This window comes from Rhincodon typus, chromosome 26 (assembly GCF_021869965.1).
Source record: "Rhincodon typus isolate 14 chromosome 26, sRhiTyp1.1, whole genome shotgun sequence".
Classification (NCBI taxonomy): Eukaryota; Metazoa; Chordata; class Chondrichthyes; order Orectolobiformes; family Rhincodontidae; genus Rhincodon; species Rhincodon typus.
In genome coordinates this window covers 9,531,019-9,543,109 of record NC_063357.1, presented here as the reverse complement: position 1 = coordinate 9,543,109, position 12,091 = coordinate 9,531,019, and the positions used below count along the sequence as shown (strand labels likewise).

Below are 12,091 nucleotides of genomic sequence, written 5' to 3'. Positions count from 1 at the left end.
TAATTCAATATCCTCGCAAGCAAATATAATTGTTTAACATACAAAAAATACACAAGACTACGGAGAAACCAGAAGAATATGTGGAATGAAAAACATCCTTCCGTGCTAAAAATACATACGCAGCAAACAAAAAACAACCGCTGAAGTATATTGACGGGTTAACGTTTTCTGTCTCTCTCGATGCTTTCGCATTCCAGCATCTCTGGCGCCCCATTGAAAAAATATCGCCGGGCAGTCCGCGCGCATGCGCGCGGGTGCCAACGGCGAAGGGCGGGAAGGGGCGAGGCCGGTCGGCTGTGACGTACCCACTCCGTGCTTTTCTTAATGAACGACGGGGGCTGGAGGGGCGCATGCGCGATTTTTAACTTTTCTCACACGGAGGGGGAGAAAAAAAAAATCCAACTTCCGGCTGGTGTCATGGCCGCCATGCCCTGGTGAATGTGGAGAAGCTGAGAGGGGGTATAAAGAAAAGCAGCGGAAAGGGAGACAGAGAGAAAAACAAACCCCGCAACACAACCTAGAGGGATTTACATCAGTCCGTTCATCTATAGATATATATACCATTAAAAAAAAGCACCGTTGTTTTTACCTTGAGGAGAGTTGGGGGGAGGGGGTGGTGGAGGAGGAGGAGACGGCGGAGGGGGGTGGGGGGGAAAGCCGAGCATGGCGGCTCATAAGCCGGTGGAATGGGTTCAAGCCGTCATAACACGTTTCGATGAGCAGGTAAACATTTTAAACAAATTGACCTAACAGTTTATGTGTTTGTGCTGCGTAAAAAATGCGTTAGAAATGGCTGTAATTGTTTTGTTTTCTGCAGCGAGCGCGGTTGAATGTTTTCTGAGGCGAAAAATTGGCGTCCGTTTTTGATTTTGGTTTCTCTGGGGGTGGTATGTTGCGTCTTCTCCCTCACCTTTCTCCTTAGGATGGATTCAGTTTGTCGAGGCCTGGGCTGGAGCTCCTTTATTTCCATCTATCTATTTATCCATCCTCTTAAGGGCTGGGTCCAAGGACTCGTCACCTAGGCAGCGGTAGCTCGGGCCTGCAGGAAATTCCAATCCCCCAGAATGATTTCTGCTGATTTTAATGTCTCCTGTTTTTTTTTGTGTGTAAAATAAAGATCCCGTGCAACTGTACGGTCCCTTCGATTTCTCCCCAACATTATGCCATCTCAATTGATGCCTCATGCCACCCGATTTCTGAGGCGAGACACTCCCTATTTATTTACCACGGGACGAAGGATCCCTCAATGTATTTTAACTCGTGCTTTGCTATGTTTTTTAAGGTGTACTTTTCTGTCATGACTAATCGAGTTATTCATGCTTCCAACAGATATGATGTTAGAGGATTATTAATATGGTTAATTTTGAAGGTGATGTATTAGATGTTTGCTGTTCTTGTTGGAGATCAAGGCTGAACCCTGTAGAGATTTATGTTTTTGAATTTATTGGACATGAAAATTTTGGAGTGGAAAGTTTTCTCAAACACATTCAAGTTAGTCAACTTTCTAAAGTACAGTTAGGCATTGATGACCAGAAATCTATTTACTAGGGGCATCTGAATACTTAGTTTTGATGATTTTCCATTTTGAGAATGTTGTTGATATATGCATGAACTCTGACCAAAATCGAATTAGTTTTGAGGATTGCTTTTTCCCTCTGGTTTCCACTCGGTTTTATTTACTGATGTGTACAGAATGCATGCAGTTGTCAGTTTGTTAGTAAACTGAAATGTAAGTTACATCTAGAATCTTTGAAAACATGCCTATCTGTGACCTTGCTCCAAAACTATTAGGCTACCTAACGATTAGAATTACCCTGAAAGTCGAGAGTTTTGTGGTATTAGTGGAAACTTGCAGTGGTGACTTATTTGATCAGGAGTTAGCTGTAATGTTTTTAGATGGGTTCAACTTCTAGAATAATATTTGTAGACTGATGCAAAGGATCATGATGACTTGGTTTCTGTTGAATTTTGTTTTCTCTGAATGCAGCACATTTGCACAGAATTCAATCTACTATTCCAGGCCAGAATTTCTTGTTATAACAAAAAAATGGGCATGCTGTGTGAGAGAAACTCTGAAATATAGAAGAAATATTTTCAAAGCTCAAAGTTTAAACATAAATGCATTGTATGTTTTAATTCTGGCAACTATTCTGCAACTTCTGCAATCGAAATATAAAAATAACTTGGAGGTGTATTTTTAATGGATTGAGATTTCTCTAGTGCTGTGGTAAAGTATCCACTATTTCGATTCATTTATCAAAAATAATAAAAAAAAAATTAGGCCGTATGTTGTAATCATTCTTGGATTGCCCTGGACTGGAACATTGAAAAGTTTTCTTGTCTAAAGGCTTGAACCTTTGGGGTACAAACTCTATAAGTACCGGGTGTATTGTCCAACCAGCTATTCCTCAAGGGTTAAGTGTCTGTGATAAATGGACAGGTTATTTGAACTAGAAGTACGAGAGTTCAGTCCAATTTCGCTTATGGTACAGTCTTCTAGTGGATATTTATTAAGTAGTCATCAGAAAAGGGAAGTCTGGCTGGTTTCCAACACCATCCACCCCTTCTTTTAGGTCAGTTGTAGAGTTTTTAAAAGTGCCCCAGCTAGGATTGGTCAGGGATTGATTTCAAAATCGTTGAATTGCTGAGATATACAGAACTCAATGAACCATTCCCAAAGCTGGCAGTGTTCTCATTCTGTGTCATTTGTTTGAAATCTCTCAAGCAGTTCAGTCTTGGAAAGGATGCCTGAAAATGCTCTTAAAGAATTTTTCTTTGTAAGCAGCATTATTTGTCCCAATTGGAACATTTATCAGTTAATGCACAAGATGTACAACTTCTCTTTTTTTTTCAGTCGTATTTGTTTATTTTGAATCTCTTTTAAAATTTGATTTTAAAAAAATCTCAAATTACAAATGCTAGAATGTTTTGCAAATTTAAATATTTGGAGTTGATTATTAAAATAATTGGTTTCTGTATCAGATTACACTAATTGGAAATTACTGTCACTTAAAAAAAATTAGTTTTGGACTTTGTACAATTTCCTTTAATGAAATGCAGTCATGATAAATTGAACTGGCTGCAATGAGAACTGCTTATTTGTTTGCTGCTGTATTCATATGGAATATGTGATAGTCCTGGATATCTAGATTTTGTGATAAGTATCTGCTTGCATAAGAAGTATAGACCCCAAAGAAGTCATGAGATGAAGCTGCTCACACATAATGATATTTATTTTTTTTCGGTTTGTTGGGGTATTAGGTATTATATTAAATTTCAAGGGCTTCATGTATAACTGCTTTTGTAGTCAGTGGAATAATTTCCCATCCATTTTGTAATATGAAAGAAGTTGAAATTGGTGATAGAATCAAGAGGAAGAGAGAAAACATTGCTCTGCGATACTGCCAATTACAAGAGCGTGAGCTGCAATTGCTTTCAGTTCAAGAGAATTGGTACATATTTATTTCACACTTGACTAGCCTTCCTGATATCCGTTTTGGTGGCCCTGTTGGAATTGGACTGTTTTGTTTTTCATCAAATCTTATGTTATTCCTGGCTCAGTGGTAGTGCTCTTGTCCTTCTGAGTCCAACAGGGGTTTTAATTCCACTTCAAAATCATGAGCATGTGGCTTAGGCCAATGTTTCAAGACAGTACTGACATTAGGCTCCACTGTCTGAGTTGCTGTCTTTTAGGTGAGACATTAGAATTAGACCTTGTCTCCCCTCTAGGCAAATGAACAAAATTTTGTGATACTGTTTTGAAGACCACCAGGGAAATTTCACTCGTGCTGACCATCTGGTATCTTGACAGACATCATCAAAGACAAATTAACTGGTCATTTAACTTTCTGCTGTTAATAGAATCATGCCATGTGGCATGTGGAGTGTTTTAAGAGTTCCTTGAGCAGCGAAAAACTTCTGCAGATGCAAGTTCTGTCCCTTTTTGCTTTTAATGGTGTATTATCAAAGCTTTTGCTGTGACAGGATATCATGACTGGAAAACCTGTGGTGAAAATTGTTTTAAGCGATCATATGTGGAACTCTGTTTGATTTTTTTTTTCTTCCTTCCTTCCAGATTAGGACTGCGGAGGCCAGATTGCGTTCTTTTTTTTTTCCTTTGTTCTCTTTCCTCCTGTGGTTGCAGCTATGATTACTATCTTATTATGGACTAGAGATGGAATGTATTATTCTGTGATAACTATGTCAAACTTCAGTTCTGAAAAAGTTCATTCATGTTGTGAAGAAAGGTGCTATGACTTTGGTTTTGCTACTGTATTAGTGATAGCATATCAGTTTCATTTATGAAAAAAGTTGTCTGAAAACACATTTGCTTCTGTGCTGTTTTGACACCGAGTTGTTTAAAAATGATGGGTTTAATATACAACTTCTAAAGCAACTCAACATTTGTCTTTAAAAATCCTTGTTGGAAAGCAATGGGCATCGACAATCAGCTAAGTGTAAAGTTTCCCTAATTATCACTGCATTATGTACAACAGAAAAATATTTATCCTTAATGGGAAAATGCTGCAGTTACAGGATTGTGCTAACCCCAAAATTGACTATCTGGCAACGTTAGTTGTTTCAACTATTGCATAAATGGCCATATGTGATAGGTATTAGAGAATGCCTAGTTCTGATGGATTGGGACCCTTGCAAGGTATTACTAAGTTTGTATAATGTATTATATGCATGCTACCTACATTTTAAAATCTTAATTATTAACTTTTCCACTGGATCAGATAATATTGCCCTGCCGAGTTTTAAACAAAGCATGTGTACTAGGAAAGTATCTGATTTGTATTATGTTAGCAAATTTAAGGTGGCTTCTAATTCTGGTCTCATGAAGCTGGGGTGCAGAACGGGCGTGATGAAGATGAAGTGACAGGATTCTTACTTCTGATGGCTGTCTATAATGGCTGAAAATTCCTGTGTAGGAGCTGCAGCTGAGAGCAGGATCTGGTTTCAGTATAAAATCCTGAACTGAGGAAAAAAAACAATAAAATCATGAACTGTTTGGATTCAGTAAGAAGAAGAGCCACATGAAATGAGATAGAGATGGGCAGTGGAAATCCATGAAAACTGTTAGCATAGGTCAGCATCGATGAGAGAGGTTATAAATTTTCTAATTATAATCAAAAATAAGTTTGTGAACTGGTAAGCAAATAATTATTAAATAAGTGGGGGAGGCGATGGCCTAGTGGTGTTATCGCCGGATTGTTAATCCAGTGACCCAGATGATATTCTGCACTCCCAGGTTCAAATTCTACCATGGCAGATGATGGAAATTGAATTGAATTTAAAAAAAAAAGTCTGGAATTAAAAAGTCATGATGACCATGAATCTGTTGTTGATTGTTGGGAAAACCCATCTGGTTAACTAATGTCATTTAGGGATGGAAACTGCCATCCTTACCTGTTCAGGGCCTACATGTGAGTCCAGACACATCAATGTGGTTGACTCTGAACTGCCCTCTGGGCATCTAGGGATAGGCAGTAAATGCTGGCATAGCCAGTGACTCCCTCATCCCATGAATAAATGAAGAAAAAAAATTCAAAACATAGAACAACAAAACCAGTTTCTATCATTATTGTTTGTTGGAGCTTTGGAACAATGTAACATCACTCCTGTATTCTCACAGAATCCCTGCAATGTGGAAGCAGGCCTTTTGGCCCTTAATGTCCACACCAACCCTCCGAAGAGCAGCCCACCCAGACCTATCCCTCTACCCTATCCCTGTAATCCTGCATTTCCCACAGTTAACCCACCTAATCTGCACATCCCCATGGGGCAATTTAGCATGGCCAATCCGCCTAACCTGCATATCATTGGATTGTGGGAGGACACCAGCGTGCCCGGAGGAAACCCACACAGACACGGGGAGAATGTGCAAACTCCACATAGTCACCGAAGGGTGTAATTGAACTTGGGTTCCTGGCACTGAGGCAGCAGCAGTGCTAACCACCGAGTCACTGTGCCACCCCCAGAAGTTGCCGGGTGGAAAGAGTTGGCAAATTCTGTGAAACTTTCTGCAAAGTGCACTTGATTTTGAGGTAGTTAAGTAAGAAGCAAACGTGCCACTTTCTTCAATTCTGCTTCAGTATGAATACCCAATGTCCACCCCTTCCACTTTCTTAATGCAAGAAAAGATTCTTCCTTGTTGTATTGCTGATTACGTATTGTAGTAGATTTTTATAGTAAGATTTTGAACAGAAGTTTTTGCAGATATTAGTCAGCGATTAGTGTGCAGCAAATAACTTTTGTCAGTTTATGTTCACAATGCAATCTTAACTGACCCTAGTTGTCTTGTTAACAAGCTTCAATTCCTTCTCTACTGCTTGCTCCACCCCTTTGCTAACCCCAATTCTCCATTCTGCACCATCACCCAGTGTGAAAATTCGAATTTGCAATTGATAGAGATTTTATTTCAAGTTGCATTAAAGTGCATGCATGTATTATGACTGGGGTTGCAGGCCACTAATACAATTTGTTGCAGATTGCACCCCAGTAATTTTACCCCTGCAATATATTTTTGATCTCAGCTGTGCTGTTGTGGGGAGAAACTGAATTAAAAACTTTATTTGATGGAAAAATAGTAGAGCAAATCTTTTATTTCTTTAGAGTGTCTTAAGTAGAGACCGAGAAATAAGTTGAACTTTAACCACTTGCCTGATGATGGAAGTATGTGGTGACAGTAAGAAAGCAAGAAGAAGTTCCGCATCTTTGAAGTACTGCTTAAAATGTGCAAAAGGATAAGCTGCTGTTCCAGAATACAAAAGATAAATGGATAAGAGCAGAATTGAGTTCACAGTTTGCGTACCAATAGACCTGACACTTGCTTTTGAGGGTAAAGAGTGGATCAAGGTTCTCTAACTTAGTATCAGAAGGAGCTCTGTATTTAAGGAATCATTATGCCGTAAAAATGGGAAAAATATTCATGACAATAGTGAGGGAGAGATTAGGAGAAGTTTGTACTTAGCAGTTCCGGGCAATGCACACTTTGTTTTTTGAAGAAGCCTGGAAATAGGTGGCAAAGTTACCTCCGGGTACAACGCGGTCTTGATCAGATGGGCCAATGTGCTGAGGAATGGCAGATAGAATTTAATTTAGATGAACGAGAGGCGCTGCATTTTGGAAAGGCAAATCAGGGCAGGATTTATACACTGAACAGTAAGTTCCTGGGGAGTGTTGCTGAACAAAGAGACCTTGGAGTGCAGATTCATAGTTCCTTGAAAGTGGAGTCGCAGGTAGACAGGATAGTGAAGAAGATGTTTTGTATGCTTGCCTTTATTGGTCAGTGCATTGAGTATAAAAGTAGTGAGGTCATGTTGTGGCTGTACAGGACATTAGTTAGGCCACTTTTGGAATACTGTGTGCAGTTCTAGGAAGGGTTCAGAGAAGATTTACAAGGATGTTGCCAGGGTTGGAGGGTTTGATCTATAGGGAGAGGCTGACTAGGCTGGGGCTGTTTTCCCTGGAGTGTTGGCTGAGGGGTAGCCTTATAGAAGGTTATAAAATCATGAGGGTTATGGGTAGGGTGAATAGACATGGACTTTTCCCCGGGGTGGGGGAGACCAAAACAAGAGGGCATAGGTTTAAGGTGAGAGGGGAAAGATTTAAAAGGGACCTAAAGGTAAACTTTTTTGCCGGCAGGGTAGTGTGTGTATGGAATGAGCTGCCAGAGGAAATGGTGGAGGCTGGTACAATCACAGCATTTAAAAGGCATTGGGATGTGTACATAAATAGGAAGGGTTTAGAGGGATATGGGTCAAATGCTGGCAAATGGGATGAGATTTACTTAGAATATCTAGTTGGCATGCACAAGTTGGACCGAAGGGTCTGTTTCGGTGCTGCATATCTCTATGATTCTAACTATATTTAGCTAAAGCTTTAGTTAGCCAAAATAGAATTTGATTTCTTGCTTTATGATTTATCATCTTGTACCTGTAATTGATATTGGCTAAATACCATAATATATATCAAAGCCACTGTCTAGGCCATCGTTGGGTCACAGTTCAGCCCTTTGCAGACCTTAGCAGTTTGAACCTATGACTGCTCATTTGGTGGTGCTGTTTAAATTTCTTGGACCTGTATTGTTGGTAAATTGCTTTTGATGATGTAGACCCATTGAATAATTTTAAAATAATTTGCGTGTTTTTCAGGCACAAATAACAAATAAATGGAAATATTGATTTTTAACCTGTACAAATGGCTTTTGCTGACTAAAGTTTACGGCTTTTCTTAAACATATTTCTGTGTTTAATTGTGTTCTTCCCCCCCCCCGCCCGCCCATCCTGAAGGGATATGATTTCATTGAAGGGATCTTTTGGTGCAGTGATAGTGTTCTTACCTCTGAGCCAGGAAGCATAAGTTCAAGTCCCACCTGGTCGAGACATGTGTTATAGCATCTCTGAGGAGGTTGATTAGAAAATACCTATAATTTCATATACGTTTATAGGTCAATGTGTTTTTAAGGGGCATCACGGCTGAGCCTGATCTTGCTGTAGGCTAACATCCACTTTCTTCACAATGTCCAATAGGTGACATGGCTTGTAGCTGTGGCAAACGTGTCTGTTTCCTAAATCCCAGCCATGCTGTGGTCAATTTGCCTGTCTTATACCATCCGTTTACGTACATAAAGATCAGAAGTTGAATCTGCAGAGGCACTAGGGAGGCACCTATTCCTTATCTTTTAACTCCTGAAGTGCAATTTCATATTTAAATCATTATTCTTTATGTGAGAGTCTGGATCTTGAGTGGCAGTGGCCTGTGAATTGGTGTGGTCAGTTGAATCAAATTTGTACATCTGCTTAGGCCTGGGACCAAGTCCCATTTGTCCAATATCTGTCATAACATGTCAAGTTAATTTAAAAATACCTGTACAGTGGCATAAATGCTCTTGAGGTGCAATGGTAATGCCCCTGCCTTTTGAGCCAAAAAGCTTGAGTTTAAGTCCTGACAGCTCTGAACAGGTTGATTGAAAAATGTCTACTTCATGGCATTATGAAGCATGCTACTGATGGGGTAACAATGTCCCTTCCAGAGGCCTGAGTCCAAGATGCACTTGCTGCAGTGGAATTATAACATTAAAGATAATTACAAAGGGGCCTTTCCGTAGATCATGTCCAAATGAATTTCATGAGGTTTGTGAATTGTCACCCAAATTATTTCTTACAGAAACAGTTGAGTCATATGCTGGGATAGTAATAGTTACAAGATTCATTATTTAGCATAGTATCAGCCTTTTTTTTGGTGGGTAAACCTTGATATGTAAGCCCTGCAAGTTGTGTGTTACATGGCTTATAGTTTTGTTAAGTGAGAGGGTGGGGAATGTGGTACATCCTTACAAGAGAATAAATGTTTCTCTGCCAATTACCTTTTTTTTTGAATCAATCAATGCAATTTTTATAATGAAATCATAGAAACTAGGTTCAGGAAACTGAATTTGAATTCCCATTGTTGATCAGTGGAAGTTGTTCATTTTCAAAGATCCCATTCATCTAAATTTTGGAATGTGTGGCTTATGTTGATGAAATTATTGCCTGAAAGTAGCGCAGATATATCTAATTGAATTATTTGGTTCATCACTTTATAGTACAGAATGTATTTCCCTTAGGAGCTATTCCTGTACCACCAATTTCATATCTACTTGCTCCCTCTGTGATACCTTCTGAAAGCACAGCACCTGTTTCTATATGTATGCTTATGGTGTCAAGCTCTCTCTCAACTGCCTCTCTTGACCCTTCCACCATCACTGAATTCTCTCACTTCCTATCTGGCATCCAGTGCTGGAGTAACGTATGTTTTCTTCAATTAAATATTGGGAAAACAGAAGCTCTTGTCACTGGTCCTTTAACAAACTCCATAACCAAACCAATAACGCCATCGCTGTCCCTGACAGCTAACTGAAGTGGAATCAGACTGTATAGATCCTTGGTGTTATCATTGACCAAAGAGCCTTCAACCACATCTAATCTCTCGCCTAGACCACTGACTCTGACCGATGTAACATTAGCCATCCACCTCAGCTCAATTACAAAAACTCTCATCCATGCCTTTGCTACCATGACTGTGCTGTATCTGGCCTTAATCTTTTGCTTTCCATTAACTAGTTGTGGGAGAAAGCTTGATTATGTTTAAAATAATTAGATTTAAAATAATTAGATTTAAAATAAAATGTCTGCAGCTGAATGCATATTGCATAAGTTTAAAATGGAGGAGGTGTGCGTGGGTAGGGGGAGTGGGGAAGGGGAAGCCATGAGGGAGTAAAAGGCTGGACACGTGTGGAAAGAAGGTTCTAGAAAGAGGAGGAACTGGTTACTGAAGTGGCAGGCAGCCTGGTGCTTGAGCGAACTGACTGGAAGAAACTGAGGGGGGAGGTGGGAGTAAGTATAAAATTGTGAGAATGCAAGCCCAGTGCAGGCAGCTAGAGGCAGTAGGGACCAACTGCTTGTATAATATTCAGTGTTCAACCAGGAAAGTTTCAAAGTAACCTTTCCTGGTGGCCGCCTGCTTCGTTGTGAAAATTTCAGACGCAACAATTCTCGAACCAACACCTGCATTTGAATTGAAGTCTCTCTTGTCACATGTTCTCTGTTTGCTAACTTACATCGGCTTCGTGACCAGCATTCTCTTAATTTTCAAGTTCTCATTTACAATTTCCTCCATCGTCTTGCCCTTCACTATCTCAATAACCTCATCCAGCCTAACAATCTTCTGAGATCTCTGCAGTCTTCCAGTTCCACTTCACCGCACAATTGGTGATTGTGCCTCTTGCTGTCTAGACTAAACTCTGGAATTTGCACTGTAAACCTCTCCGCCTCTGTCTCCTTTCCACCTTTCTCCTTTTAAGATGCCCCATAAAATCTAATTCTTTGACCAAGTGTTTGGTTACCTGTCCTAATATCTCTTGACATGGCTCATCTTAACCTTGTGTTTGCCAGTGCTGTTAAATCAATTGTTTAAATGCAGGTTGATCATGAGTGTAGATAGCATATGCACACATTATGAAACAGCAAACAGCTCTAATGTAATCGTAATGACAAATTAGCAGTACTTTGTGTATAATAGATCTGAATTCTATAAAATGTAAATAAAACTAGACAAGTAGGAGATTTTTATTTATTGCAGTCATTTTAATTTTGCAGTTCAGTATGTTTTTCAGAAATAATCGTACTTAAGTCACTTACCTATTTTTCAGACCTTGTATACAATTTCTTTGTTCAATGATCATTTTTAAAATTCATTTATAGGATGAGTGTTGCTGGCTGGGCCAGTATTTATTGCCAATCCATAGTTGCCCTTGAGAAGGTGGTGAGCTGCTCTCTTGAACCGCTGCAGTCCATTTTCTGAGAGTGGGCTCTCAATGCTGTTAGGGAGGGAATTAGAGGATTTGGTCTTACTGACTGTGGAGTGGCAATGTATTTCGAAGTCCGGATGGCGAGGGCTTTGGAGGCAAACTTGATGTACCATGTATCTGCTACCCTTGTCCTTGAGTGGGGTTGGAAAGGGCTGTCTCAGGATTTTTGGTGAATTTCTGCAGTGCATCTTGTGGTACTAGGAGTATCAGTAGCAGCAGCAGTAACGTGGACTGAGCATTGGGGGTGAAGGGAGAGAATATTTGTGGATGCGGTAGTCACACCAAGTCCTTGGATTTGATATATCAAGTTTCTCTTTTTGTTGGAACCATACTAATTCAGACAAGTATGGAGTGCTCCATCACACTCATGTTCTCGTAGATGACGGACAGGCTTTGGGAAATGACAATGGGAATTACTTGATGCAGAGTTCCTAGCCCCTGGAACCAGCTGTTGTAGCAACACTATTAATATGGTTAGTCCAGATCAGTGTCTGGTAAGTGGTAACCCCCAGGATGTTCATAGTGAGTGATCCTACTGGAGGGGTCAGAATGGTGGCTAATGATCTTCGAGATAGTAGGAACTGCTGATGCTGGAGTCTTGATATAACAAGGTGTAGAGCTGGATGAACACAGCAGGCCAGGCAGCATCAGAGGAGCAGGAAAGCTGACGCTTCGGGACTTCTGAAGAAGGGTCCAGACCCGAAACATCAACTTTCCTGCTCCTCTGATGCTGCC

General features: G+C 40.1%; 1 protein-coding gene across 7 annotated transcripts in view; it reads left to right on the top strand.

Moving 5' to 3' along the window:
* Positions 1–635: 635 nt before the first annotated feature.
* nf1a (neurofibromin 1a) overlaps positions 636–12,091 on the top strand; it is a 275,275-nt gene continuing 263,819 nt past the window's right edge. For all 7 annotated transcript variants that reach the window (XM_048612822.1, XM_048612821.1, XM_048612819.1 and 4 more), the window contains exon 1: positions 636–723. In XM_048612822.1, coding sequence (XP_048468779.1) covers positions 664–723 — 60 coding nt within the window. In that variant the 5' untranslated portion in view covers positions 636–663. The remainder of the gene's footprint in view (positions 724–12,091) is intronic.